At 41.2% G+C, this 26,574-nt stretch overlaps 2 protein-coding genes across 2 annotated transcripts in view; both read right to left on the bottom strand.

Moving 5' to 3' along the window:
* The window catches only part of lrrk1 (leucine-rich repeat kinase 1), a 281,804-nt gene extending 265,263 nt beyond the window's left edge, over positions 1 to 16,541 (bottom strand). Inside the window, 2 exon segments of the mRNA XM_084308234.1 lie at positions 1,069 to 1,369; positions 16,411 to 16,541. Coding sequence (XP_084164360.1) covers positions 1,069 to 1,141 — 73 coding nt within the window. The 5' untranslated portion in view covers positions 1,142 to 1,369; positions 16,411 to 16,541.
* Positions 16,542 to 19,724: 3,183 nt separating this feature from the next.
* The window catches only part of aldh1a3 (aldehyde dehydrogenase 1 family, member A3), a 75,939-nt gene continuing 69,089 nt past the window's right edge, over positions 19,725 to 26,574 (bottom strand). The window contains exons 12-13 of the mRNA XM_084308686.1: positions 23,334 to 23,408; positions 19,725 to 22,680 (exon numbers count right to left, since the gene is read on the bottom strand). Of these exons, the coding sequence (XP_084164812.1) occupies positions 22,611 to 22,680; positions 23,334 to 23,408 (145 nt within the window). The 3' untranslated portion in view covers positions 19,725 to 22,610. The remainder of the gene's footprint in view (positions 22,681 to 23,333; positions 23,409 to 26,574) is intronic.

Here is a 26,574-nt window from a genome sequence, read left to right as displayed (position 1 = left end):
ACCCTCCTCGCCCTCCTTCACCCTTCTCCAGCCCCTCCACGCCCCCATATATCCTCCTATCTCCTACCCACCTGGTCACGTACTCTATGATTCGGGGAGCCAGTTCCGTGGTCCCGGACAGAACTTCCGCTCTGGTCTCTGAAGCCAATTCTCCTATTATTGACCTAATAAATTTGTAACTAGTATGAACCAAGCGAGTTCCGCCGGGGTATTCACTGAGAATCACAATGATTTAATACATGCAGTATCTAATACCACAGTGACACCATAGTCATGATACCGTATCTAATACCACACCATAGCCCGGATACAGTATCTGTTGTAGCCAATTTGATGATTTTACTGTGGTCACTTTATTGTATGAAGGTGCTGTGTTATTGTGAAGGTGTCTTGAGATTACTGACTAATTAGCTGGGCAGTGGGCATAGGAGGCGGGGCTCAGATGATCTCGGGCACAGCCTATTAGTAGGTGTGTCACAGGTGCGCAGTGGGAGGGAATTGGGGAAAATCACAGGGAAGCCACACAGTTTTTCAATCGAGTGTGTTTTGTTTGTTTTCAGTTGTTTTGAGTTATTTTCAGGTTTATTTTGCAACACTAGTCATTTGTTTAGGTTACAGTTTAAACACCGAGTTTATGTTATGCTTTGCTTTTTCCACCCTGCAAGCAAAAATAAAACTTTTAAATGCACTCAACGAGACGACCTGATTTACTATCAACAAGCACCATGCGTTGGAAAGAGCTTCGTACCATATCCCCTCACTGGCATCTTTTTGTTGTTCGGTTGCCCTTATAGTATCTAATACCACACCATAGCTCAATACAGAACACCTAATGCTCATGTCATCGCAATGCCTAATACCACAATGTGATCCCTTGCCTCAGAGATAACTAACATACTGTGATCCAGAAGACCCAGTGATACAGTCTGGTTAGCAGGGCTGGGGTACCTGAATGGCCCAGAATGTGACAAATACCAGAATGAAACACCTAGGTGTCCCTTTAAGTAACATGCTATAGACACTGTGGCTCTGACTGTGAAGTCAGTGGAAAGAGTGAGGAAGTCTTACCGTTCTGTTCCTCCTCCATGGTGCTGTGTGTGACTCTGCTGGCCTGGGAGAGGCCTACAGACCAGTAGGACATCCCTTCTCCCACTCGTCGCCAGGGCAGGGAGGGCAGGAGGGCTGGCAGGAGGGCTGGGAGGACTGGGAGGAGGGCTGGGAGGGCTGGGAGGACTGGGAGGAGGGCTGGGAGGACTGGGAGGAGGGCTGGGAGGACCTGCCCGGGACTGACTCACTGTAACGGCAGTGTCAGAGCTGAGCAGTGGTAGGACCGTGGTCAGTGAGGACAGGTTTGGGATCAGCCGTTAGCCTGTACAGAACACACAGATAAACAATCAGGTTTATGAAAGCTTACCAAGGCCACAAAGTCACAACCCAATATGGAAGATTACGTCAGAGACATGTTACCCTAAGTTCTTCCCTGTGAGAGGAGTCATCTGTCCTACTGTGGTGTTCTCTCTCCCCCTCTCTCAATCTCTCTCCCTCTCTCTCTCCCTCCCTCAGACACATTAATGTCTAGATTCTGCCAAATATATGTCCCTGCTCGCGGGCATACTTTGATAACGAGTCTGATTTGATGGTTCAGAACACAAACTCTGACAATGACAGAGATGGATATTCGGCAAACCATTCATAAACTTGCTATTCGTGTCTTGAAAATTGCAGGCGGAACAAAGGCGAATGCAGGAAACAAAATAGGCCAGCTGTTGTTTGTGCTGAAACATGACAGCCAGGCTCTGTGGAAGAGACTTGTTTCAAGTTTCAGCTTTTATTTGTCACCACTCACCTCCCTATCATTTTACAGTGTCGAGTAAGATTCTGGCTTGTATATGCTTGTCCTTGAAACCATTGTTGACTCTCTGGGAATATTGTAGGGCTGCCCTGAGTACCACGTTACAAGCTTCTATGTTTTAGGGTTAGGGTTGGAGTTGGAGTTAGGGTTAGGGTTAGGTCTTATGGTTAGGGTTGGAGTGGGATCCACAGCAAATGTATTCTTTGTTGTTGTAAATAGTCAACTCTTGATTCACAACGATGCCAATTTATTTTGCACATAGTCTTGTGTATTGCAAAACTCGTCGAAACACATTCACTTAGTTTGACAGTTGACATTAATGAGTTTGGCTATGTCCTCCTGTGATGTCATCGGAGGACACTGACTCCTTGTGTTGTGATAATTACAGTTCAATGAAATGCTGTAGATGAAAAGGCTCGGGAGGTTGAGCAGTTGTCTGGTAATCCATTCCGGAGGTTCCCGGTTCGATTCCTGCTCCTCCTGGGCAGTAGGGATGCACGATTCTTGCAAAAATGTGAATCACGATTTTTCTCTCTAAGAATTGAGATGACATCATCAAAATTGCTCGCATCCAACGTGGGAAGCTGAAACATGGTGATCATTCAATATTTATCTACGAAGATCTAAGCAAAGACGCCATCGCTCGACGTCTACCATACAAGGAGGTGATGCAAACATTTTTCAAGTCTGGCCACAGACCAAGGCTAACATACCCGGCGCTGTTATCGATCGTGGGCAGGGACGGCCGCAGGATTGGATTACACACACCTAAAGAGGCTGAGGAATCATTATTGGAATCGATATGGAGCAGATCCCCCAAGGCAGAACGACACTGTCTGAAAACAGATAAGCCGATTCATCTCCCTCTTTCTCTGTGTATATCAGTATTAGAATGACTTTTATTGTGTTCATCAAAAGTAGCAGATGATATGCAGGCCGTCTATACCAATGCGTATTGTGTATAATACGATTCGTAATACATTATAATTTCAGACCTCTGGTCTCCGGGGAGACAAGAACATATCATTGGCAATAAGATCAATCTGGAATATTCTGGGTTTATCGCTCGACTGCCCTGGGTCACTTAGATCAGTGGTTCTCAACTGGTCTAGCCTCGGGACCCAACATTTTCCTTAGTCATTAAGTCGCGACCCAAAATTTTGAACCACTATGATTTATGTAAAAAAAAAAATTTGCAGTAATACGCAATCTTTCAAAACATGAAATAAACACAAAAAAGTGCAACAAAAGTGCAACTATTGCTAAAAACCCAATGAAATAAAAGAATAATAAATAATATATGCTTCTTAGCAGATTTCTTAGCCATAACAGACCTAAATTTGGGGGAACTAATGGGATAACTTAGGTTGCAACAAAAGTGCAACTAGGGCTAAAACCCAATGAAATAAAATAATAATAAATAATATGCTTCTTAGCAGATTTCTTAGCTTAACATAACAGACCTACGTTTGGGGGAACTAATGGGATAACTGGGGTTGCAACAAAAGTGCAACTAAGGGCTAAAAACACAATGAAATAAAATAATAATAAATAATATATCCTTCTTAGCAGACTTCTTAGCTTAACATGTAGGGAACTAATGGGATAACTGGGGATGATGTTTGCTCCTGACAAGAGTCTCAAAGTCTGGGGTGATGGTAGACAAAGCAACTCTGAGGTCATGCTCAATGTCCAATCTGTTCCTCCGCTTTGTCTTCAGCTGGACCAGAGCTGAGAAGCCACTTTCACAAAGATAGGTAGTGAGAAAAAAAAAAGTAAAAAAAAAAATTTACACACACTTCCGCGACCCACTCAAAATGGCCCAGTTGAGAAACACTGACTTAGATCATTCTGGAACACAACAACAGTCTATTAGTACTAGTGTATTCTACAACCTTCTAGAATATAATGCACCATGACAACGAAGGCCTGCAACTCTAACATTAAACATCCGGTGTGTATAAACATAGCATATAATCAATTGACTGAAGTTCAATCAGACCTTAATAATACTTTAAAAATCAACCACACCTAAACGTATGAACACAACAAGGTTATTCTAACAATTTAAGTAATCACTCCACTGATGAAGAGACTGGCACATTGAAGCTCTAAAAGGCTCTGTTTTTCTATTTTATCTAATCACTCAATTCGGTTCTAGTGGCTTCTCCACGTTGAGTATTATTCTATCTCTCACTCCTTATCTTTATCTTTTTTTTTATTATTCTATTTTTTCTCTCTTTCTTTTAACTTACATTGTTCTTTTCCATTGTTCTTCACATTAAGGTGTCAATATTTCTCTACAATCTTTTCCTTTTTCCTGACTTTCCTACATGTTAGTAGAGGGTTCAAGTGAATATGTCGATGAAAGTTTATTCTCTTTTTTTTCATTTTTCACAATATTTCATTACAGTAAGGGAAGGTGCAAGACCAAAAGCGACATTCTATTGTATTAGAATGAAAATGTTAGATCCTTTGGCAATTAGCATAGGAAGATTAGGATTACAATGCTCAGTTTGGGCAATCCGGTGGACTAAGGGAGAACGTCATACGCGGAGGATGTGTTTTTGGAACACAGGCCTGTACGACTCTCTGGGTGAGGGGAAAATAGGGGATTTTTATTTGTATATATATATGTTTTTAAGCTCGGCTCTCAACGGGACCTCATTAATTGGATGTACATCTATTGTAGCTTCGCACTCCAGAAGCATTACCAAAAACTACACAAAAACATGCATAGATTATGGCTAGTTTGAATATAATGATATGGAACACCGGTGGGATAAACAAACAACACAAACGCAAAAGCGTGCTCACACTGATGAAAAAAGAACATGTGGACGTGGCTCTACTAAGCGAAACGCACATTTTAGAGGAAGACATACAGTAGATACGTTAGCGGATAACATATACCATAATATTAGTCACTCTTCTTTTGGTACGAGAACTCGAGGTGTAGCCATAGTCGTCAGACGTAAATTAAATATCGAATTAAAAGGGGTATGGTCGGATGCTGAGGGGCGTATAACTATAGCTAGGATTGTACATAATAACAGGAAAATAGCGTTGGCAGCGGTATATGCCCCAAATTTGTACGAAGTGGGTTTCTTCACTTCACTAACCGATGAAATGTTAAACCATCCCGAGTACTCATTTATAATAGGTGCCATTTGGAATCCAAGGATGGACAAATCTTACCTCGCCTTTTCCAGCGAACAAAAAAATTCATCTAAAGCATTAAAAGATTGGTCAAAGACTACAGGGGTAATTGATTTATGGCGTTCACTTAATCCCACGACCCGAAAGTACTCCTGTCGATCGGCGAGACATAACACATTATCCAGAATTGATTACGTCTTTGCATCCCCGAGACTATTTGATAAATATGAAGTGGAAATGATACCCAATGCGCTTTCAGATCACTGTTATTTAATCCTAAAAGCAACATTTGGTATACTATCTTCCCGGGCCCCAAGATGGCGTTTTAATACTATGCTGCTTAACAACAAGGAATTCATTACACAACTCAAAGAAGCTCTCACAGTATTCCTACGGGAGAATGCAAACGCGGTGCAAGACCCCAGAATAATATGGATGTCGGTAAAGGGTATGATCAAGGATTTCACGGATAGATTTTCCTCCATATTGCGCAAAAATCAATGCACAAAACTGTCTGAACTGGAAACGCTTTACTCAACATTATTTAATTCTTTAAAATACAACAACTCAACTAGACTAGAAAATCAAGTTAACGTTCTAAAAACAGAGATCAATGCAATATACAGACAAAAATCGGAAATGCAAATACGCAGCACAAGACAACAGCAGTATTTCCAAGGTTCTAAACCTAGTCACCTATTAGCCATGCGATTAAGAATTAATGCAAAATGGCAGATATAACTGCCATTAGAAAACAACAAGTACTTGTAACAGACCCCAAAATAATAAACGATACATTCAAAGAATTCTACTCCGACTTGTATAATTCAGAAACGACCTTTGATCAAAACAAATTGGACACATATCTTAATCAAATTATTCTCCCTAAACTTTCGGAGGACGACGCTAAACAGTTAGAAGCACCGATCACATTAGAAGAACTCAAGAAGGCCATATCCGGAATGAAAAATGGTAAGGCTCCGGGAAGAGACGGTATCCCATCAGAAATGTACCTTTCTTGTTGGGACATATTTGGACCCTTATTACTAAATATGATCTTATACTCAGTCAAGGAGGGGAGCTTCCATAAACACCACAATATCGCACTCATTTCAGTCCTTCTCAAAAAAGACAAAGACCCCACCGAGTGCGGTAGTTACAGACCTTTAAGCCTCCTCGGAACCGATGACAAACTCTCTAAGGTATTAGCCATCAGATTGCAAAAGCATATGACGTCTTTAGTTCATCCGGACCAAACTGGCTTCATAAGAGGTCGCCTGATCAATGATAACATAAGACGAATACTGCACGTACTAGATGCAGACAAAGAGGACACCACACCTAAGGCGATGCTATCCCTGGATGCTATGAAAGCATTTGACAGGCTGGAATGGTCGTTTCTATGGGCAGTATTAGAAAGGATGGGGTTGCATTCCAAGTTGGACACTTTTTATGAGATCTGGGACCCCTATCTGTCGCATATTGGGCCTGCACTATCCACCACTGTGCTCGCCGGATTTCCCCATTACCAGTAACCTCCCACTGCTGCCTTGTTTTGTCTACGGTACTGGCATTGTAAATACTGTACATGTCCTATTGACTACAGTGGTACTATACATGTTCTCTTGACTGCGGTAACACTGTACATGTCCACTTGACTACAGTAGTACTGTACATGCCCACTTGACCACATTGATACTGTACGTGTCCTCTGGGCTACAGTAGTACGGTACATGTTCTCTTGACTACAGTAATGCTGTACATATACCTTTGACTACAGTGATACTGTACATGCCCTCTTGACTATAATAATACTGTACAAACCCACTTGACTACATTGATACTGTACGTGTCCTCTTGGCTGCAGTAGTACTGTACAGGCACTCTGGGCTACTAGGGAATACACGGTCATATGCACACGTTCACAACACACATATATGCATGTACACATAAAACATATACATAGGTAAAGCACACGCACATATGGGTAGGTAGAACACACGTTTATATAGCACACGAGATAAGGCACACACGTGAAAGCCACACTTATTTTATTTTGTTTTATTTATTTTATATTGTCATTTCCTTATTTAATTTTTATTGTCTTTTTTCTTTTCTGTTTGCTTGTCTTGTAATGTTATTACTGTTGTTAGTGTCATTATTTTTATTATTATTGACGGTATTGTATTGTGATGTCTTGTTCTATGTTGAAAATTGAAAATAAAAACATTAAAAAAAAAAAGGATGGGGTTAGGAAAAGGATTCATTGATATAAAGTATTATACAAGGACCCATCGGCCATGATTACAACAGGCACATTCATCTCCGAAATCTTTCCGGTATCACGCTCAGCCAGACAGGGTTGCCCTCTTAGTCCCGGACTATTCGATCTATCATTAGAGCCTTTAGCACAATATATAAGACAATCCCAATACATAGAACCAATCGTAATCAAGGGCACACAACATAAAATTCGTTTATATGCGGACGACGTAATATTGTTCATGCAAAGCCCCAACACCACATTGCCTCATCTACTCAAGTTGATAGAGAACTTTGGTGATTTATCGGGATTTAAAATAAATTGGCCGAAGTCGGCTTTCCTTCCACTTAACATCCATGCAAAAAAAGACACAACCCTCCCAGGTGCGATACCCATGGTAAAACATTTTAGATGCTTGGGTGTGGAAATATTTCCCACCATAAGACAAACGGTGAAGCACAATTACACAAAAATACAGAACAAAATCAAAGACGACCTGGACAGGTGGGCAAAACTTAAAAACTCAGTACAGGCAAGGGTATCAATAGTTAAGATGGATGTATTACCAAGAATCAACTTCATCAGCTCAATGCTACCGTTACCCCCTCCAGAGGGCTACTGGAAAAGATTACACTCCTCCACATACAAATTTATTTGGAATAACAAACCACCTCGCATAAAAAGATCCACCGCACAGAGAAATAAAGCAGACGGTGGCATGGCAGTTCCAGATTTTTTACAATATTTTAAGGCTTTCACATTAAGACCATTGACAATATGGTTTGATCCCCAGGCTTTGGTATCTTGGAGAGAATTGGAAGAAAACATAGTAGCCCCACAGAGACTGAAGGACATAGCACACACTAAACTTCCAATCAAGCACTGTGAGCGGAAATTTGGCCCCATAATTACCCATGCAATCCGAACATGGCGGGAAACACAAAAAAAATATCCTAACCCTCAAAAATGGCATAATCACACTCCCATATTCAATAACAATGCACTCTTAACACTTTGACTGCCATGAAACGTGTTTTGACGTCATTGCTGGCCATGCTCAAGTTGCCGGGGGACGCTGTACAGCGTCCTTATATCAATATTTCAAAAATCTGCGATCGGATTCATATGTCCCCTCCGCTGGCCTGAGATCCACCAGCAGGACCCACTGAGCTCTCTGGCGGTTCAGGAGCGCCATCTGGTGGCCGATCGGCGCAATCGCTTTAACAGGAAGTGGCATAGAGGTTGTGCTACGTCCGTAGTACTTCCGGGCGCTCGCTATAGGTCCCGCGACTCTGGCTCGTCACGCTACACAGTGATCGATTGCCAATAACTCGATAAACAACATGATTTGGACGTATATACCATTATACAAGCTGGAGATGGACCGGGTAAATTTACATCCCATAATGATAAGATTTCAACTCTACGATGATCGCCCAACGGCGCGCGAAGACTGGGGTGAGTTTCAGCGTGTAACGTTACCGTGTTCGATACTAACTGCTATTATCAACATTTGACCCACATTAGATGATTGGTATAACGCTGCCCACAGAATTATAAACGGCCCCTAGCCCATCCGGTCAACATCAGATGACGTGTAGTAACTTCTAGAAGTACGTCTAGTTGTAATTTTTTATATCGCGCTGATTGCCATAAAACTGTATTGCATCATCAATATAATGTATTTGGGGCTATAGATCACGTTCTGGAGAAAGCTGCAGAAAGAGATGAAAACATACTTATACATTAGACCATACTTTACTATGAATATGTGAATGAAAAAGTTTAACGTTGCTACACAATGAACAATACATATAGGACTTTGAATGGGCCCTAATAATGGCAATGTAGCAATAGAATTTAAAAAGTTATAGCCCTGCAAAGAAGGGGACTTTCTCCATAGACAAATAGCGCTGGCAATCTATGGTATATCATGAATTTAACCTTAGGCAACCAAAGTGTTAATGGGAAAACGTCCTATAAGATTCCCTATATGGGAAGAGCAAGGCATACACTCATTAGGGGATATTTTTAATAACCAGGGCTTCTGTAGTTATGGAGAAATATGCACAAAGTTTAACCTCACCGAGTCCACATGGCTTTTTTACATACAGTTACGCCTATGTTTGAAGTCTCACAGTGTTCCATTACACATACCAGTTGAACACCACAGATACCACAAATTTTTCTATGAAAGAGAAACATTGGGAGGTTTTGTATCAGGTTTTTATTATCAATTACTAACGTCCTCGTATGAAACCCTTCAACTAGACACTGTCTGGAGGAGGGATATTCCAGACCTGGAAAGTGATTTTGATCACTTTGGCAAGAAGCATGGGCAAATGTCCGTCTTACATCAAGGAACCCGGACCATCAACAAATCAATCTTAACTATATTCACAGGACATACTTGACTCCTATAAGACTGAACAGAATGGGCCTGAAACAGGACTCAAAATGCTCCCAATGTACAAATGGAGATGAAGGGACATTTATGCACATGTATTGGGACTGCCCACCAGTTAAGGCATTCTGGAAAGATGTGACCCATCAATTATCAAAACTCATATCTTGGAATATACCAGTACACCCCTCTGTATTGCTTTTAAATGATGTTTTTGAGTTTGCAGTAAATCCACAGCTAAAGAGATTGGTCTTATCAGGTATCACAGTAGCTAAAAAACTGATCGCATCACGCTGGTTTCAACCGGAAAAAATGTGCCGGAAAGTTTGGTCTCTTACATATCTCGATGTGATATATCAAGAAATATCTACAGCAAGAATTCTGGGTCTCAACGAATCCAAAATGTCAATGTGGGTAGAAGTGGTGGAGAGAATAAAAGCTAGCTTATAATGGTAGTGTCTGGTTAGGAGTGAGGGATAATGGAGGTACTATCCAAGGAGGGGTCCGGGAGGGGGGGGTTCGAGCTGGAGCATATGTGTGTAGGGTTTTAGAAAATAGGTATTAGGGGTATGTCCTATATAAGCATTTGTATAATTGTTAATTTCGCTGGATATACACTGTATGTACGGTTAAAATATTATTATAGACTTTTTTTTTGGGTCTTGTTTCTGTACTTGCATGTAATTTTAACCACCTTGACTGTTAGTTTCATTATGCATTATGTGTTGAGTACTGACTTTTAATAATTTTTGTTTTGCAATAATAAAAAAATATTAAAAAAAAAAAGAATTGAGATCACGATTCTCTCACACGATTCTTATTTTTTCAATAAAAAGATTGATTGCACTCTCTTAACACACAATCCAATAACACACGCTCACTTAAAACAGCACACCTCCGAGCTGCTTGTATAGAAAGTAGGTTAAAAAAAATTTGCCTCGGTTTTGTGAATAAATCTCCATTATGCTTCAATGAATGTGTGTTTATTGTATAGCAATAAGGTTGGATGAATTCGGCAATTGTATAAAGATGTAGCACTGTCTATCTGTAATAAAATCTTCAATCAATCAATCAATCAATCATTCCAATAACACACGCTCACTTCATTCTTAGATGGCATGGCTTGAAACAGCGCACCTCCGAGCTGCTTCTACACACGAAGGCAACTTCTCCTTTTTTTTTTTCTCCGCCTGATTTTTCTATTTTTCTCCCCATCCTAATTTAGTCATTATGCCAATTCCCCCCCTCCCCTACCTGGTTGTTGTGCGCATGTTCCTCCTACTGGTCGGTACAAGGGAACCCTGAAGTCCACCACATGCTTCCTCCGACACATGTGGAGACAGCCAGTGGCTCTCTTATCACCTGGCAGCGACTGAAAGTCAAATGTAATTATCTTTTCTTTATTTCTACTACAAGGGCTTGCAATTATGTCTGCTTGGTGCTTATGATATGGTAAAAGCTTTATGTTAATATCTGCATATGACATGGTAAATACAGCCTGCCTATTTTTACTTTCCTATTGTACTATAATTTGATTGCCTGTATTATGTCTTCTACTATTACCCTGCCCATACCTGTACCCCCCCCCCTCCCCCATGCTGCTATGATGCCTGAATTTCCCCAAGGGGATCAATAAAGGAATATCTTATCGTATCTTAACCCTTACATTTCCATTAAAATTCTCGTTAATTCCCTTATATTCCCATTCATTCCAATGATAATTCCACCTTTGAATATTCCTGAAATGTTGCAGGTTATACTTGGTTGGCAATACCTATAATGTAGCTTTAACAGCAAAGTATGACACTGAACAGGAGAAACTCCACAAACAAGCTCTCCCCTGACCGCCCAGTTCTGTGTTGCTTGGTCGTTTTAACACAAACCCATCTTCACAGCTTACATTTCCACCAGTTAGTTCCACCATGAGACATGAGCCTGGCCTGGAGGATCAGGGCCAACAGGAACGCCCAAAGGATAATGAGGTCCAGGGGCGTAGAAGTGGAACTGAGGACCAAGTATAGGCTGGGCAATATTGCCAAAAATATTATATCACAATATTCTTCTTAGTTTTGATGGCATAACGATATTTGGCGGTATTTTGTTTTCCAGCGCAAATAACAAGATTATGATGTAAAAGATTTGCCACATCCCATTGTAATATGATTGTATAAAGTAATGGTGTAATAATGGTGAGTGGTGAGAGAAAAGGGTCATTTTGTGTTTTCACTCCACCTGCCTTTGTTGAGACTGAGTTTTCTGTTGATCCCTTCGAAAACACAATGTGAACTTGCAATAATTAGTTAGGACAAGTTTTGACTTAACCCTCAAAATCCATGGCGGTTTGTTACAGAGCTTTGTGTAATGCATACAATTTTGTCAATTGAAGGGTCAAAGTGGGTATCAAACAGGGGGGAAGACTGTCCGGTTTTAAACTGTGTGGGTATCAAACAGGAAAGACTGTCGGGTTTTAAACGGTGTGGGACCTGTGGGTATCAAACAGGAAGAAAGACTGTCTGGTTTTAAACGGTGTGGGTATCAAACAGGAATAAAGACTGTCATGTTCTAAACTGTGTGGGTATCGAACAGGAAGAAAGACTGTCAGGTTTTAAATGGTGTGGGTATCAAACAGGAAGAAAGACTGTCAGGTTTTAAACAGTGTGGGTATCAAACAGGAAGAAAGACTGTCAGGTTTTAAACTGTGTGGGTATCAAACAGGAGGAAAGAGTAAAACTGTCAGATTGTGTGGGTATCAAATAGGAAAGACTGTCAGGTTTTAAACGGTGTGGGTATCAAACAGGAGGAAAGACTGTCAGGCTTTAAACTGTGTGGGTATCAAACAGGAAGAAAGACTGTCAGGTTTTAAACGGTGTGGGTATCAAACAGGAGGAAAGACTGTCAGGCTTTAAACTGTGTGGGTATCAAACAGGAGGAAGGAGTAAAACTGTCAGACTGTGTGGGTATCAAACAGGAAAGACTGTCAGGTTTTAAAGTGTGGGTATCAAACAGGAAAGACTAGGCTTTAAACTGTGTGGGTATCAAACAGGTAGAAAGACTGTCAGGTTTTAAACTGTATGGGTATCAAACAGGAAAGACTGTCAGGTTTTAAAGTGCATTAATTTATTTTTAATTGTTTGGACTTCCTGGTGTTTTTGTTTTGTTCTTGATTTATTGTGATGTTTCTTCTTGACTTGTTTTAAATAAGACGTGTCCGGCCCATGGGGACATTAACGTGTGTTGTCGGGCCTTACAAATACATTTGATTTGACTTGATTTGATTTGATTTGATTTTGATGATCAAACCGTAAACAAAGAGGCCTGTTGGGATGTTGGATCCTAATGTGAAGAACTGTGATTTGGTGTTCTATGTCTTTTTTGATGCTCATTTTATGTCTTTTTTTTTACTGTTGTGAAGCACTTTGAGCTGCAATTCTTGTATGAAAGGTGCTACACAAATTAAGTTTATTATTATTATAATGAGATGATGAGGAGGAGTACAGAGCCCTGGTGGAGAGCTTTGTGGGGTGGAGCGACAGTAAGACCAACACCAGTAAGACCAAGGAGCTGGTGGTGGACTTCCGGAGGGGCAAGAAGAGGCCCCCCCCCCCCGATTCCCATCACCATCCGAGGGGTGGAGGTGGAGGTGGTGGACTCATATAAGTTCCTTGGGGTACACCTGAACAATAAACTGGGCTGGTCGGATAAAACAGAGGCCCTCTACAGGAAGGGACAGAGCAGGCTGTTCTTCCTGAGGAGACTCAGGTCCTTCAACGTGTGCAATAGACTGCTGCAGTCATTTTACCAGTCTGTAGTGGCCAGCGCCCAGCGTCCTCTTCTATGCTGTGGCATGCTGGGGAGGCTACATCAACTCAAGGGACACCAACAAGCTCAACAAGCTGGTGAGGAAGGCTAGCTCCGTGGTGGGAGTCGAGCTACCTAGACTTGAGGTGATGGCAGAGAGGGGGATGAGAAGGAAGCTGGCTGCCATCATGGAGAACCCCTACCACCCCCTCTACGACGAGCTAGTCAAGATGAGAAGCTCGTTCAGCCACAGACTCATACTCATACCCCCCCCCCCGACACTCAACTAACCGCCTCGGACAGTCCCTCATACCAGCGGCCATCAGGCCCCACAACAGTGGGCAGCGACTAGCGGCCTCCAGGCTCCACAACAGGGGGCAGCGACTGCTGCCAGACATTGACCTAGGACTAATAGGAACCCAAGGAGGACAATAACACTACCTTAGGCATACTGCACCTTATGTGGATACTGTGATACTGTGAATAATGTATATTTCAGTGGATACTGTGATACTGTGAATAATGTATATTTCAGTAGATAGTAAATTTGATAACACTATCTTATGCATACTGCACCTTATGTGACACTGTGAATACTGTGAATATATTTTTCAGTTAGTTAGATAGTAAATTATATTGACCTATTTGTTTACACTGCTTGTGTTGTTTTTACTACCTGTACCCCCCCCCCCCTTCCCCCATGCTGCCTGAATTTCCCCAAGGGGATCAATAAAGGAATATCTTATCTTATCTTATAATGGAGCTAGTGGGTTGTGTGAGGAGAAAGGGGTAATTTGATACTGTATTTCAGCAGCAGCTTGTGTTTTCACCACACCAGTCTTTGCCGAGACTCTTTGAGCTTTCTGTTGATCCCTTCGAAAACACAATGAGAACTTGCAATAATTAGTTAGGACAAGTTTTGACTACTTAACCCTCAGAATCCATGGCGGCTCATTACAGAGCTTTGTATATGTAATGCATACAAATGTCGTCAATAGAGCTAGTGGGTTATATCATGAGGAGTCCACAATGCAACACAGCCAGATGTAATGTGGATGTCCTCTAGCCATTACTATCCACACAAAATGTGTGTGGTCCATGCTCAAGCTATTGAGACACTATAGGGCAAGTGATACCAAGACAGGAGGGTAGTGGCTAGAAGGCATCCACCGGCTTACAGCCGGCTACGTTGCATTGTGGACTCCTCACGTAACCCACCTGACGTCACAGCAACTTTATGAAAAGCCATTCACAGAATTCTTTGAACAATTTTCTATAAAATACAAGCTAAATACATATTAAATATTACACTATAGGCTAATTATTCCAGCTCTGAAGCATTAGGCCAGGGGTTCCCAAACCTTTTTGACAGGTAGTAGATGGTAAATGGTGCATTTATAGAACAGCTTTTATCCATCCGCTTTACATTTTGTTCCTCACATTTTACCCATTCACTCACAGTCACACTCACACATTCACACACCGACGGCAGAGGCGACCATGCAAAGTGCCAAACTGCTCATCAGGAGCAATTAGGGGTTAAGTGTCTTGCTCAAGGACACTTCGACATGCTGCCCTGCCCAGGAGGAGCGGGAATTGAACCGGGAACCTCCGGATTACCAGACGACTGCTCTACCTCCCAAGCCACTGAGGTCGGAAAATTCCCATGACCCGAGGTTTTAGAACAAGTACAAAAACTATATTTATAATTTGTATGTCTTTTAATCTACATTTATTTTGATTTAATTACTGGACTGTCATTATTGTTATTTCTGTCATTGTCCTGTGATTTATCATAGATTTTTACTGTTACTGTATTGTTTGTCTAGTTGTATGTTAAAAAAGGGAAAATTAAAAACATTTGTTCAAAAAAAAGTTCTATTCCTCAGGAGTACAGAAATGAAGTTGCTCTTGTGAAAGAATCAATGACAACAATGTATATGCTATGCTAAGCGGTCTCCACAGTGGCTTCTGTACAGTATAATGGCTGTTGCCAGTGCTTTTTCATTTAACAGTTGCATTCAGATGCTATATTAGCGTTGTGATTTTAGTTTAATTAAAAAGTGCTAGTGAACCAATTTTCACATCAGGGGGACCCGACTGGGGACGCCACGCCAGGCCTCAAGGTTGGACATGCATCGGGCCGAGTTCTGAAGTTATGGTTTCTCTCCGATAGTTGGCTCGAAGTTGAAAAGTTAATCTTCATCATTAACTGATGATTACTGTCGTAAGAGAAGTATGACATTTGCTTTGAAATGAGTCAGCTTCTGTGCATAAACACTGCACTTGACAGTACTTGAGTAAAAACAGCAACACTCCACATCTGTGTGCAAACTCAAGAGTGTTATGAGGGTTTTATATAGTTCTATGGGGGAATCACATTGCAAGCACACCAAAGTGCTTCAAGATGGGAGAAACAGACATGACTCAAAGTTTCTGACTCAAAGTTTCAGAGAGAGAGATGGGGGGGAGAGGAGAGCGAGAGAGAGGAGAGAGAGGGGGGGAGGAGAGAGAGAGAGAAAGACCCCTTTTCCATTTGACAACAAAGACTATATAGCCATTTGATTTATATTAATTAAAGTTACTCACAGCAAACAATGGACCTTTAAGCAAAATACACAAAATTGTGCCAGAAGTATTTAAAACAAAAGCTACTGAACAGTTCGACTCCAAATCAGACCTAGTTTACACGTTTTTCTGTCTGGGTTTTATCAACTTTAATTAAATACTTTACAAAACAAAAATGTTGACAAATTAATGACAATCGTTGTCATTCATTTGTCAACATTTTAAACGTCATTGACACAATGAGTGAAACGTTGTCAAAACAAAAACAAAAAAACGTGCCAAAAACTAAATAGAATCGACAAAAAAAACAAGTTTACAACAACACTTTGTTGCGCACGTTCAGCATAGTATTTAACAGCTACTCACCGAATTGTCCGGTGATAATATGCTACCGTGAAGCATAATTAGTAATTACGGCAGAAAGAAAGAAAACGTCCAACTGTAGTAGTAAAAACGAAACGGTGATGGGGGCAGGCAGGCAGTGAGGGAGGGATTGCAGTTGGAATCACTGAACTTGACTTCCTGATTCCTATAGACCACCACCGCAACACTTCCGCGTTACATGGAGCTCGTGAGGGCGGGAGGCGTGGGGTACTGTCTATGAATGAATGTTGATTAGAGCCTTGACGTACAGTAAGGGGTTGTACAGTAACCGGCTGTGGGGGTCAGTGCTGCCGTGCTGGAGACATGATCCAATATACTTTTGTATACGCCCGAGTCTCTTAAATGTGATCGATCTGTGTGGTGCTGAATTTTCCTCGGGATTAACACTTTCAGTGCCACCAGGTGGCGCCAGAGTTAGCGCTTGAATGCCACCATCCACTTTAATGTTAACGTTAATATCACCTAATCTATGTTTTAAACTATGGCTATGTGTCTAATCTGCCCGTCGCTTATCAAAGAATCATTTTCCAGTCAGTGCTGTCATGGCAGATTGGTTTTTTATCGCTTCATTTCCGTTTGAGAGCATTTTGAAAAGAACCCGTTTTGAGGTAAAAAACAGCCCATTCTGGGCCATTCTGTGATAATCGTCTTTTACTGGAATATTCCAGAACGTTGATATTTGTCGGCCTATTTATGAATCGTTTTCAAATAAACGCTAGATGATCAATATTATACGTACACGCACGCCCATTCGAGCCGCGCGCTGATAATAGCCGTGTTCATTTCCTCATGGATTTGACAGTGAAACCGATAGAGGACATTTCACAAAACAGCTTATATCTTCATCAAAATGAGTCTGATTATCCTAACACTGATAACATAGATTCCTTACCTGACATCAGATGGTATCCAACTGGTATATTCCAATTCCTGATCACCATTCGAAAAAATCGATAAGTGTATATAGATCTAACGTGATACAGTATAATTCATGATCCGCGGCGCTCAGAGGATCCATAATGAACTGTGATAACCCCGGCTGCATCAGTGGACTGGAAAATGTGGAGTACAGGATTTTTTTCCCCATCCATTTTCATTGAGTCCATTCCAAAATCCCTTATGTCATCTGGGAGACGATAGGGGGCGCTTTTTTCCACATCTGATCGCCGGCGGCTCTCGGGTAGACTAGGGTAGGCTCGCGTGATGCAATATGATTTCAGATCCCTAAAAAAAAAAAAAAATCAGAGAAATCTTGTGAGTGGCTTTCAAAGTAATATTAATAATTCCGAGAAAACTCGTGAGTGGCATAGAAAGTGTTAATAAAGATTGATTGATTGATTGAACATTTTATTAACAGATTGCAGAATGGGTACAATACAGTACGGCTCAATACACACAATTGTTATTAAGGGGATGCAGACCAGAGAAAGACTTTCGTCTTGTTTACATCAGGGTCCCCCATTTTCAATTCATTGATTGATTGATTGATTGATTGAAAACTTTATTAACAGATTGCAGAATCGGTAGTACAATACAGTACAGCTCAATACACACAATTGTTAAGGTGATGCAGACCAGAGAAAGACTTTCGTCTTGTTTACATCAGGGTCCCCCATTTTCAATTAATCAGGACATATATGACATACATGACATACAGATAGACAGTACTGCTACATCTATACATTTATGACATACCAGATTTGCAAATACAGTACTGTTTGTGATACAAAAAGAGTCCAGAAAAGAGAGTATATACATTTGACGTAAAAACTGTACATTGGGGGAGGTTGGGTAAGGTGGGGTGGGGTTGGGTGGGTGGGGTGGGGGGCTGTACATTGGAGGTGGTTGGGTGGGGGGGGGGGGGGGGGGTTGGGTAGGAGGGGTGGGGGGGGGGGGGACACTGTACAACTGTACAAGCAAAACAGTACATTGGAATATTGACAAAACCATACTTGGTAATTTACTGTACATTGGAGGGGGTTGGGTTAGGACATTTACAGGGGCCAGTCATCATAAATATGACATACATGACATACACAGATAGACACAGTACTGCTACATCTAGACATTTATGACATACCAGATCTACAAACAAAGTACTTCTATTCTATTCGATCTATCTCAATGTAAGCATCTCACACGTGCGTGTGTGTCTCAGAGAGAGAGAGAGAGAGAGAGAGAGCTAAGCAGAGACACGCTATATTTAATAATGTGGGAACTATTACAATAGCCTTGCTGTAGAATCTGCATTCCAGTCAAATAGTGACATCTCTAGGCAAAATAGGGGCAACAGTGGTTCGGGAGGTAGAGCAGTCATCTGGTAATCCGGAGGTTCCCGGATCGATTCCCGCTCATCCCGGGCAGCATGTCAAAGTGTCTTTGAGCAAGACACTTAACCCCTAATTGCTCCTGATGAGCAGGTCGGCACCTTGCATGGTCCCCTCTGCCATCGGTGTTGAATGTGTGAGTGAATGGGTAAAATGTGAGGAACAAAATGTAAAGCACTTTGGATAAAAGCGCTATTTAAATGCACCATTTACCATTTAAATAGCTCCCCATGATACTGCACTTTATTTAAAAATGTTGTTTTAGTCTGATATAGATATATATTATTTCTACAACCTTCTAGCCTGTTCTACAACTCAGCACCTGGATGTGCCTACCCACATTCAAAACCGCTCTAAAAGAGCACCTACGGGAGGCTGCAATTCGAAACTGGCCACCGTAAATGTCCAAACCCCCCCACCCCCTCCTTATAGACAGTCTCCTCCCCACCGTATGTATATATTCTCTCCCCACCATATGTATATTTCTCTCCCACCCACCCACCCCCTCCTAATGTACAGTCTCCTCCCCACCGTATGTATATATTCTCTCCCCACCGTATGTATATTTCTCTCCCACCAACCCACCCCCTCCTAATGTACAGTCTCCTCCCCATCATATGTATATACTCTCTGTCAGGATCTATGGGTAACAGTACTGTATATTTGCATATCATATATGTCACAAATGTAACAGTACCTGTATGTCATGTATGTCCCTATGCCATAAATGTCATGATGTCATGTATGTTGTGTATGTCATAAATGTCACTATGAATTGAAAATGGGGGACCCTGATGTAAACAAGACAAACGTCTTTCTCTGGTCTGCATCCCCTTAACAATTGTATGTATTGAGCCGTACTGTATTGTACCCATTCTGCAATATGTTAAATAAAGTTTTCATTCATTCATTCATTCATTCAGAACACACCCTGAAGTACAACCACAAATAGAGAAGTGAAACACAAGCAACAGTTTTATCTTATTTATTTATTTATTTATAATTTCTATTTAAATATGAAATGTTGAAGACTAGCATAAGAAATATAAAGACACAGTCTTGGTTCCTGTGGTTGAAATAATAAATTGTAACATTGCTGTTGAATAACAAATGCCTTCAAACACTTGGGTGTTCCCAACTTTAGTTTTTGGCCAGCGACCACGTACCGGTCCTGAGGACGAGTCATCACTACACATCTGAAACACATGGGACGTCTGTCACACTGTCGCTATTTACTGTATGACTGAGTGCAAAATAATTTTTATTACAATCCTTACTCATAAGGACAGAAATGAAGGTGTTGAAATTAGCTTGATGCTAGGTCTTTCTCCAAATAACAAACATTACAAGTCATTTTGAGTAGCAATTTCTCAAGGTACCCCCATTTTCATATCAAGGGACCCCACCGGGTATAAAGTCCTCCATCCTGCTTCAGCACTACAGTTTAGCCATGGTAATATTATAATATTGCCCTGCATTAGTAGCCTACTACAGTAGTAGCCATGGTAGAGGCCCCCGCTCTTCTTGCATCTTATGACGACAAAAAGGAGAGCCAGATTCCCTCAAAGTAGTGGAGCAACGTTGCAGCGTTAGTAGCCTATAGTAGGCACGTAATAAGTATAGGACTTAGTAATAATAAGTAATAAGTAGGACTTCTACAAAGGTTACACTCCCTATCATCACCCACAGGATATCATTTTCACATGAACTCTCTCTAAAGGGCAAAGTGAAACAGCTCATGTAAAATACACTCATATTAAAATACAAAAGATGGTAAAAAAAAGCAATCTATGGGATACCTGAACATGTAGAATTGTATTATGCTATGTTTCTTCATTAGACACCTGTCATAACATGGGGAACTCTTTCTGTATTAGCCTTTCATACATAAGGAATGCTAAAAAAAAAACCTTTTTGGTCAATTAAAACTCCAGTAAGGTGCCCAACAATTCCTGGGGAAAGAAAGATAGACTTAAAAAGCACAATGTCAAAATGTCCCCCCGTAAGATAGGATATAGACACTATCCATGTAACAATAACATATTTAAAAAAAGCTACTGCTGAGGTAAATATTACCTCGTCTGGGACGGGAAATGAGAGTTTCTTCCAACATCTGAAAGGGAGGGAAAATGCTCCATAGAATATATATCAATCACAACATATTAGACACAAGGAAACAAACCAAAAGAAAAGAAAGAAAATAAGTACTGTTCTACGGAAGCGGAGAACGGTTACGTCTTTATTTATTATTATTATTATTATTTATTTATTTATTTATTGCTGTTTTCTCGTGATAACGACTTATTATTTTGATATCTCGATATAACAAAGTCTGTTTCCTTGTTGATAACGGATTCATTTATTTCATTATCTCGATATATAACAAAGTCCGTTTTCTCGCGATAACAGATACATGATTTATTTCATTATCTCGATATAACAGACCTTGTTATATCGAGATAAGTGAAATAATAAGTCGTTATCGCGAGGAAAACGACAATAAAATAATAGATAAAGACGTGGCCGCTCTCGGGCTTCCGTAGTAGTAGCCTAATTCTGCACTCCTCCTCAGCTCCTTGTTTCTTTCTTTTTTTACGCAAAGAAATTACATGTTTCTCTGTACATCTGACCTGGTCCCAAGAGCAAAAAAGAAAGAAAAGAAAGAAAGAAAAGACAGAGAGAGAGAGAGAGAGAGAGAGAGAGAGAGAGAGAGAGAGAGAGAGAGAGAGAGAGAGAGAGAGAATGAGCTAAACAGATGGAGGGAGAGAGACAGAGCAGCACGGTATAATATATTATCACTGTCAACAACAGAAATGTCCAATTTGGGAATTTCTACTTTTCCGTCTGATTTGTGGAGTTTGCTTAATCCTTTCTGTGCTGAGTAGGTTCAATGACCCCGTTGGGTACAGTACATGAAACCAATTCTATAATTCCCCCAAGTACATGGGTGTGTACAATACATCTGAAAATATGTTTAAATTCATCTCTAAAAGGTTTACTTTTTGCGATACACGGTTGTTTTGCAACAGAGATGACTACAGATGGAACCAATCATTCATGTTATCCCCTCATCATATACAGTATATGCAAAAAAATAAAAAATACAACACAGCTCTTACATATCTATAATACGTATACCGATGTTGTAGTATGTCACTCTTATTTCTGTATTCTGCTATGTGGATGAACATGAGTGAAGGTGTCAATCTATGAATAGACCTGTTTGCTGTATACGTGGGCGATGGGTTGTGGGGAGGGATGCACCCATACTACAGGTGTGCTGTAACCGGACCAGGTAGAAAACAGGATCAATTTCAGAGAATTTCCCCCAGTAATCTGAGTAAATCAAAATGACTCGATTTTCTGCCCTTTTCCACCCGCGAAATTATGTTAGAGCTCTCTAATAATTAAACAAAATAAAATAAAAAATATTATTTGTCTTTTTTTAATAACATTGTTGCTCAATAAACCCAAAAGCGAAAGGTCTAAAAGTCTATAATTATTCATTGAAAGTAATGGATCAGTTCTCAGTATCTGCCCGTACTGAAAAGTTTAGAACTCATTATTAGCATTTAAAGAAATGTCATCCGTTTTAAGAAGGTGCATCCCTAGTTGTTAAGAATGTTCTTTTGTTTCTTTTTCACTTGCACCGTGTGGTGGAATGCTTCTGAGGGGCCCAAGATGGCCACCGGAAAGGGGGGGGGGGGGGGGGGGGGGGGGGGGGGTTGGGGGCGTTGTGTGTGACATCATATGAAAACACAGGGCAGGAACGAGTCCCAACGTGACCGATGGAGAAGTGCTGCTGCTGTCTCAGGCAGGGAGAGGGCAAAGGTCGCTCGCCTCCCAACTGGCCGCTCACAGGGTCTCGCTCAGTTTGATGGTGACCGCCTTCACCTCAGTGTACTCAGCCAGTGCGTATTCCCCACTGAGACAGGAGACAAGGAAGGGACACAAGACAAGAGCTTCACTGTTTCATGCCGTTGAATCGAGCCTTCAGATGGAAGGACCATACAAAATCTGATTTAAGTGTTAACGGGAATTGATGTTTTCAAATCTCATTATCCAGAGGCTGTCCATGTTGCAACGGTATACAGACAGTTAGAGATTGTGCGCTTTTATGTGATCAATTAACCTAACAAATTACCTACAAATGATCTGTATTGACTATACAATGACAGTACAGTTGTCTCGTCAGAACATCTGAAAACATACTTAGTTAGGTCTGTGTGTGTATTATAGACTTAAATACACATTGATGGGTTCCCCTCTCAATGCATCAGTTATATTGGTTGAAGGAGAGTTAACAGTGAGACAGTATGAAGGATCTTACAGTCCCCATCAGTTATAGTGGTTGAAGGAGAGTTAACAGTGAGACAGTATGAAGGATCTTACAGTCCCCATCAGTTATATTGGTTGAAGGAGAGTTAACAGTGAGACAGTATGAAGGATCTTACAGTTCCCATCAGTTATATTGGTTGAAGGAGAGTTAACAGTGAGACAGTATGAAGGATCTTACAGTTCCCATCAGTTATATTGGTTGAAGGAGAGTTAACAGTGAGACAGTATGAAGGATCTTACAGTTCACGTCCATTGCCAGACATCTTGTAACCTCCGAAGGGGGTCTGGGCATGGAGGGCGTTGTAGCAGTTTACCCTTGAGAGAGAAAGAGAGAGAGATTAATTTAAATTCTAAAGGGGTATTGTCACAATAAACTTAATAAAACAGCCTCATGGTAATCCATGCAACAACAATTGAGGGAGGTACAACTACTTGGCCCCAAATAGGCCCCAGAAAGAGAGAGAGAGAGAGAGAGAGAGAGAGAGAGAGAGAGAGAGAGAGAGAGAGAGAGAGAGAGAGAGAGAGAGAGAGAGAGAGAGAGAGAGAGAGAGAGAGAATAGAAATACTTTATTTATCCCGAAGGAAATTCTGCCGACAGAAGGGAAGAGAGGGAGAGAGAGAGGGGAAGAGAGGGAAGGAGAGAGAGAGAAGGGGACAGACGGCAGGCAGACCGTCAGATGGAGTTGTCATGGAGACCCCCCCCCCCCCCCCCCAGCCTTTGACCTGGCCATATTTCTCTGAGACAGGAGCAATGAGGTCATATCATACCATGAGGTCGTGCTCCCAGAGTTGTATGTTATGGGTTACATTATGTTATGGGTTACATAGAAAACCATGTTGGTTTAAACAGCACAGGCTGCTCGGCACATATCACACGCATGTGTCGCGGCTGTCGCCCCAGTTAACGTCAGTCCACTCAAATCCTTCCTCTCCCACTCCTCTCTTCACACAGAGTTATCTTTGTCTGAAAAGTCACACTATCGCCATCTTGTGGTCTAAATGCGTAAGTGAACTCCATTGACACAATTATTTAGGACAAGTAACTCGCATGTGTGGTGCTGGGAAATGAATTAATCAAATAAGTAAATAATTAAATAGGTAAACAAACAAACAAACAAACAAACAAACAAACAAACAAAACATCAATGGGCTGTACAAACCTAATTGCACATCAGAGAAAACCCTTGATTATATTCAACTCTGACCTTAATAAATGCTGAAAAGGATCGTATGTAGTATCACTCATTCATATCGCTATGTGCCACACTGAGTGTGTTCTACCAGTGGGTTACCAGTGTAAAAGAAGGATGTCTGTTATTCACAGAATTGTGTATGTGTATTTAGGCATGGGCACAGTTATTGGAATATTCAACTATTTGAAATGGTGTAGGTACAGTATTAAACTATTTGAAATGGCGTACGTGCAGTATTCAACTATTTAAAATGGCATAGGTGCTGTATTAATTTTTTAGATAGATAGGGGAGACCGGGTGGCGCAGCGGACTAAGCGTCTGCCCACCACCACAGAGACAGTGGGATCGAATCCAGCTGTGGTGCTTCCGGGTTGGCCGCCCGTCCATACTAACACAATTGGCAGTGTTAGCGGGTGGGAAACCCGGCGAGGGTGGGTCCTGGTCATTGTAAACAGCGACTCCTACAGTTCGGTCGGGGTGCCTGCACAGCGAGGGAAGGATCTGGAGGGAGGTAGTGTGACCTTCCACACGTTACACTCTCCCAGTGACAGTCCGCGCTGCCAGGTGAAAAGAAGCGGTGGGCTGGCTACACATGTGTCGGAGGAAGCATGTGATAGTCTCCGCCCTCCCAGACCGACGGTAGGGGGTAGAGTGCGCAACGACCAGGAAGGGGATTGGGAATTGGCATAACGACTAACATTGGGGTGGGAGAAAACGGAAAAAAGAAGGAGGAAAAAGATAATAAAAAAAAAAACAATAAAAAGTGCTATAGATAACATCCAGCAACTAGATGTCTCACTAGAGCAGGGGTTCCCAAACTTTTCAGGCCGGGGCCCAGAAAATAAGGCGTCAGAGAGCGCGGCCCAATGCACATCGTCTGGCTTTTTTTTTTTTTTTTTTTGCCATGCAACCGATTTTTTAAGCCAAATATCACTTCAATCCTATTAAGTTAGTTCAAGTTAGTTATTCATTTATATGTGCTATTTATGAGAGGGCTAACTTGTTGCAAATAATAATGATAATAATAATAGCCTCATTAAAATACTATTGTTGCTTCGGTTGTTTTCAGCGTTTTATGTGCATAATCTGTTATTTAATTTGAAATGTTCGTTGAAATAAGTAGATTTTTCGTTTTTGTTTATTTATTAAGTTAATATAAAACCATATAGTCACATTTTAGAATACAATAGAATAGAATTTTAGAATACAACTAGAAACACTGTCCTGGCATGCTTCTAAGTTCAGTGGCCTGACCAAAAAAAATTAAATAAAAAAATTAAAATTAAAAATTAAATTTTTTTTTTTTTTTTTTTTTTTTTTTTTAATCATCTCGCGGCCCACCCGTGGCTGCTCGCGGCCCACCTTTGGGTCGCGACCCCGACTTTGGGAACCACTGCACTAGAGCACCAGCACGTCATTTATCCAATCAGGAGTATTCCACGTGGAGAAATGGGAAGCAGGGGGGGGGGGGGGTACTTGCAATGTAAAAAGAAAAAAACATGCATTCTGGACCCACCAATTTTTTTTTATTTAAATGATAAATTCATTACATAAATAAAAGTTAAATAAATAAAAGTTCTGTGGATGTATCATAAAAGATGACTAAATCAAAACGTTACCTTTAATTTCACTTGTTTTTGTAGAATGCCCATCCCCAGTGTTAACACTTTAACTGCCGGAAGACGCTTTTAGGCGTCCTTCCCCGCCATGCTCAAGTTGCCGAAGACGCCGTAACTCGTCTTCGATATCAATATTTCAAAAATCTGTGATCGGAATCATATTTCCTTTCCGGGGCCCTGAGACACAAGTGTGATCTCCTCTCAATCCTCTAGCGGTTCAAGACCGCCATCTGGTGGCCGATCGGCAGATCGAAAAAACGGATGTTACCTTTACCTGGCAGGACTCACTCCATATGTGGTCCGGGCACTCGCTAATGTTAGAGAGACTCAGTCTTCACACAGTGAACATCGATCGCTGCAAATAACTCGAAAAAACAACATGATTTGGACGTATATATATTATTATACAACCTGGAAATGGACCGGATATTTCTATATCCCATAATAGGAAAATGTCTGTTCCATGCTCATCGCCCAACGGCGCGAGGAAGATACGGTAAGATTCAGCGTTATTTTTCAATGTGTACGATACTAACTGCTATGATGAACATTTGACCCACATTAGATGAATGGTATAACGCTGCCCACGGAATTATAAACGCCCCCTCGCCCATCCGGTCAACATCAGATGATGCGTAGTAACTTCCAGAAGTCCGTCCAGTTGGATTT

The sequence above is a fragment of the Notolepis coatsorum genome (genome assembly GCF_963971535.1).
Source record: "Notolepis coatsorum genome assembly, chromosome: 2".
Lineage (NCBI taxonomy): Eukaryota > Metazoa > Chordata > Actinopteri > Aulopiformes > Paralepididae > Notolepis > Notolepis coatsorum.
The sequence above is the reverse complement of the archived record's forward strand: the minus strand, read 5'-3'. Positions and strand labels throughout refer to the sequence as shown.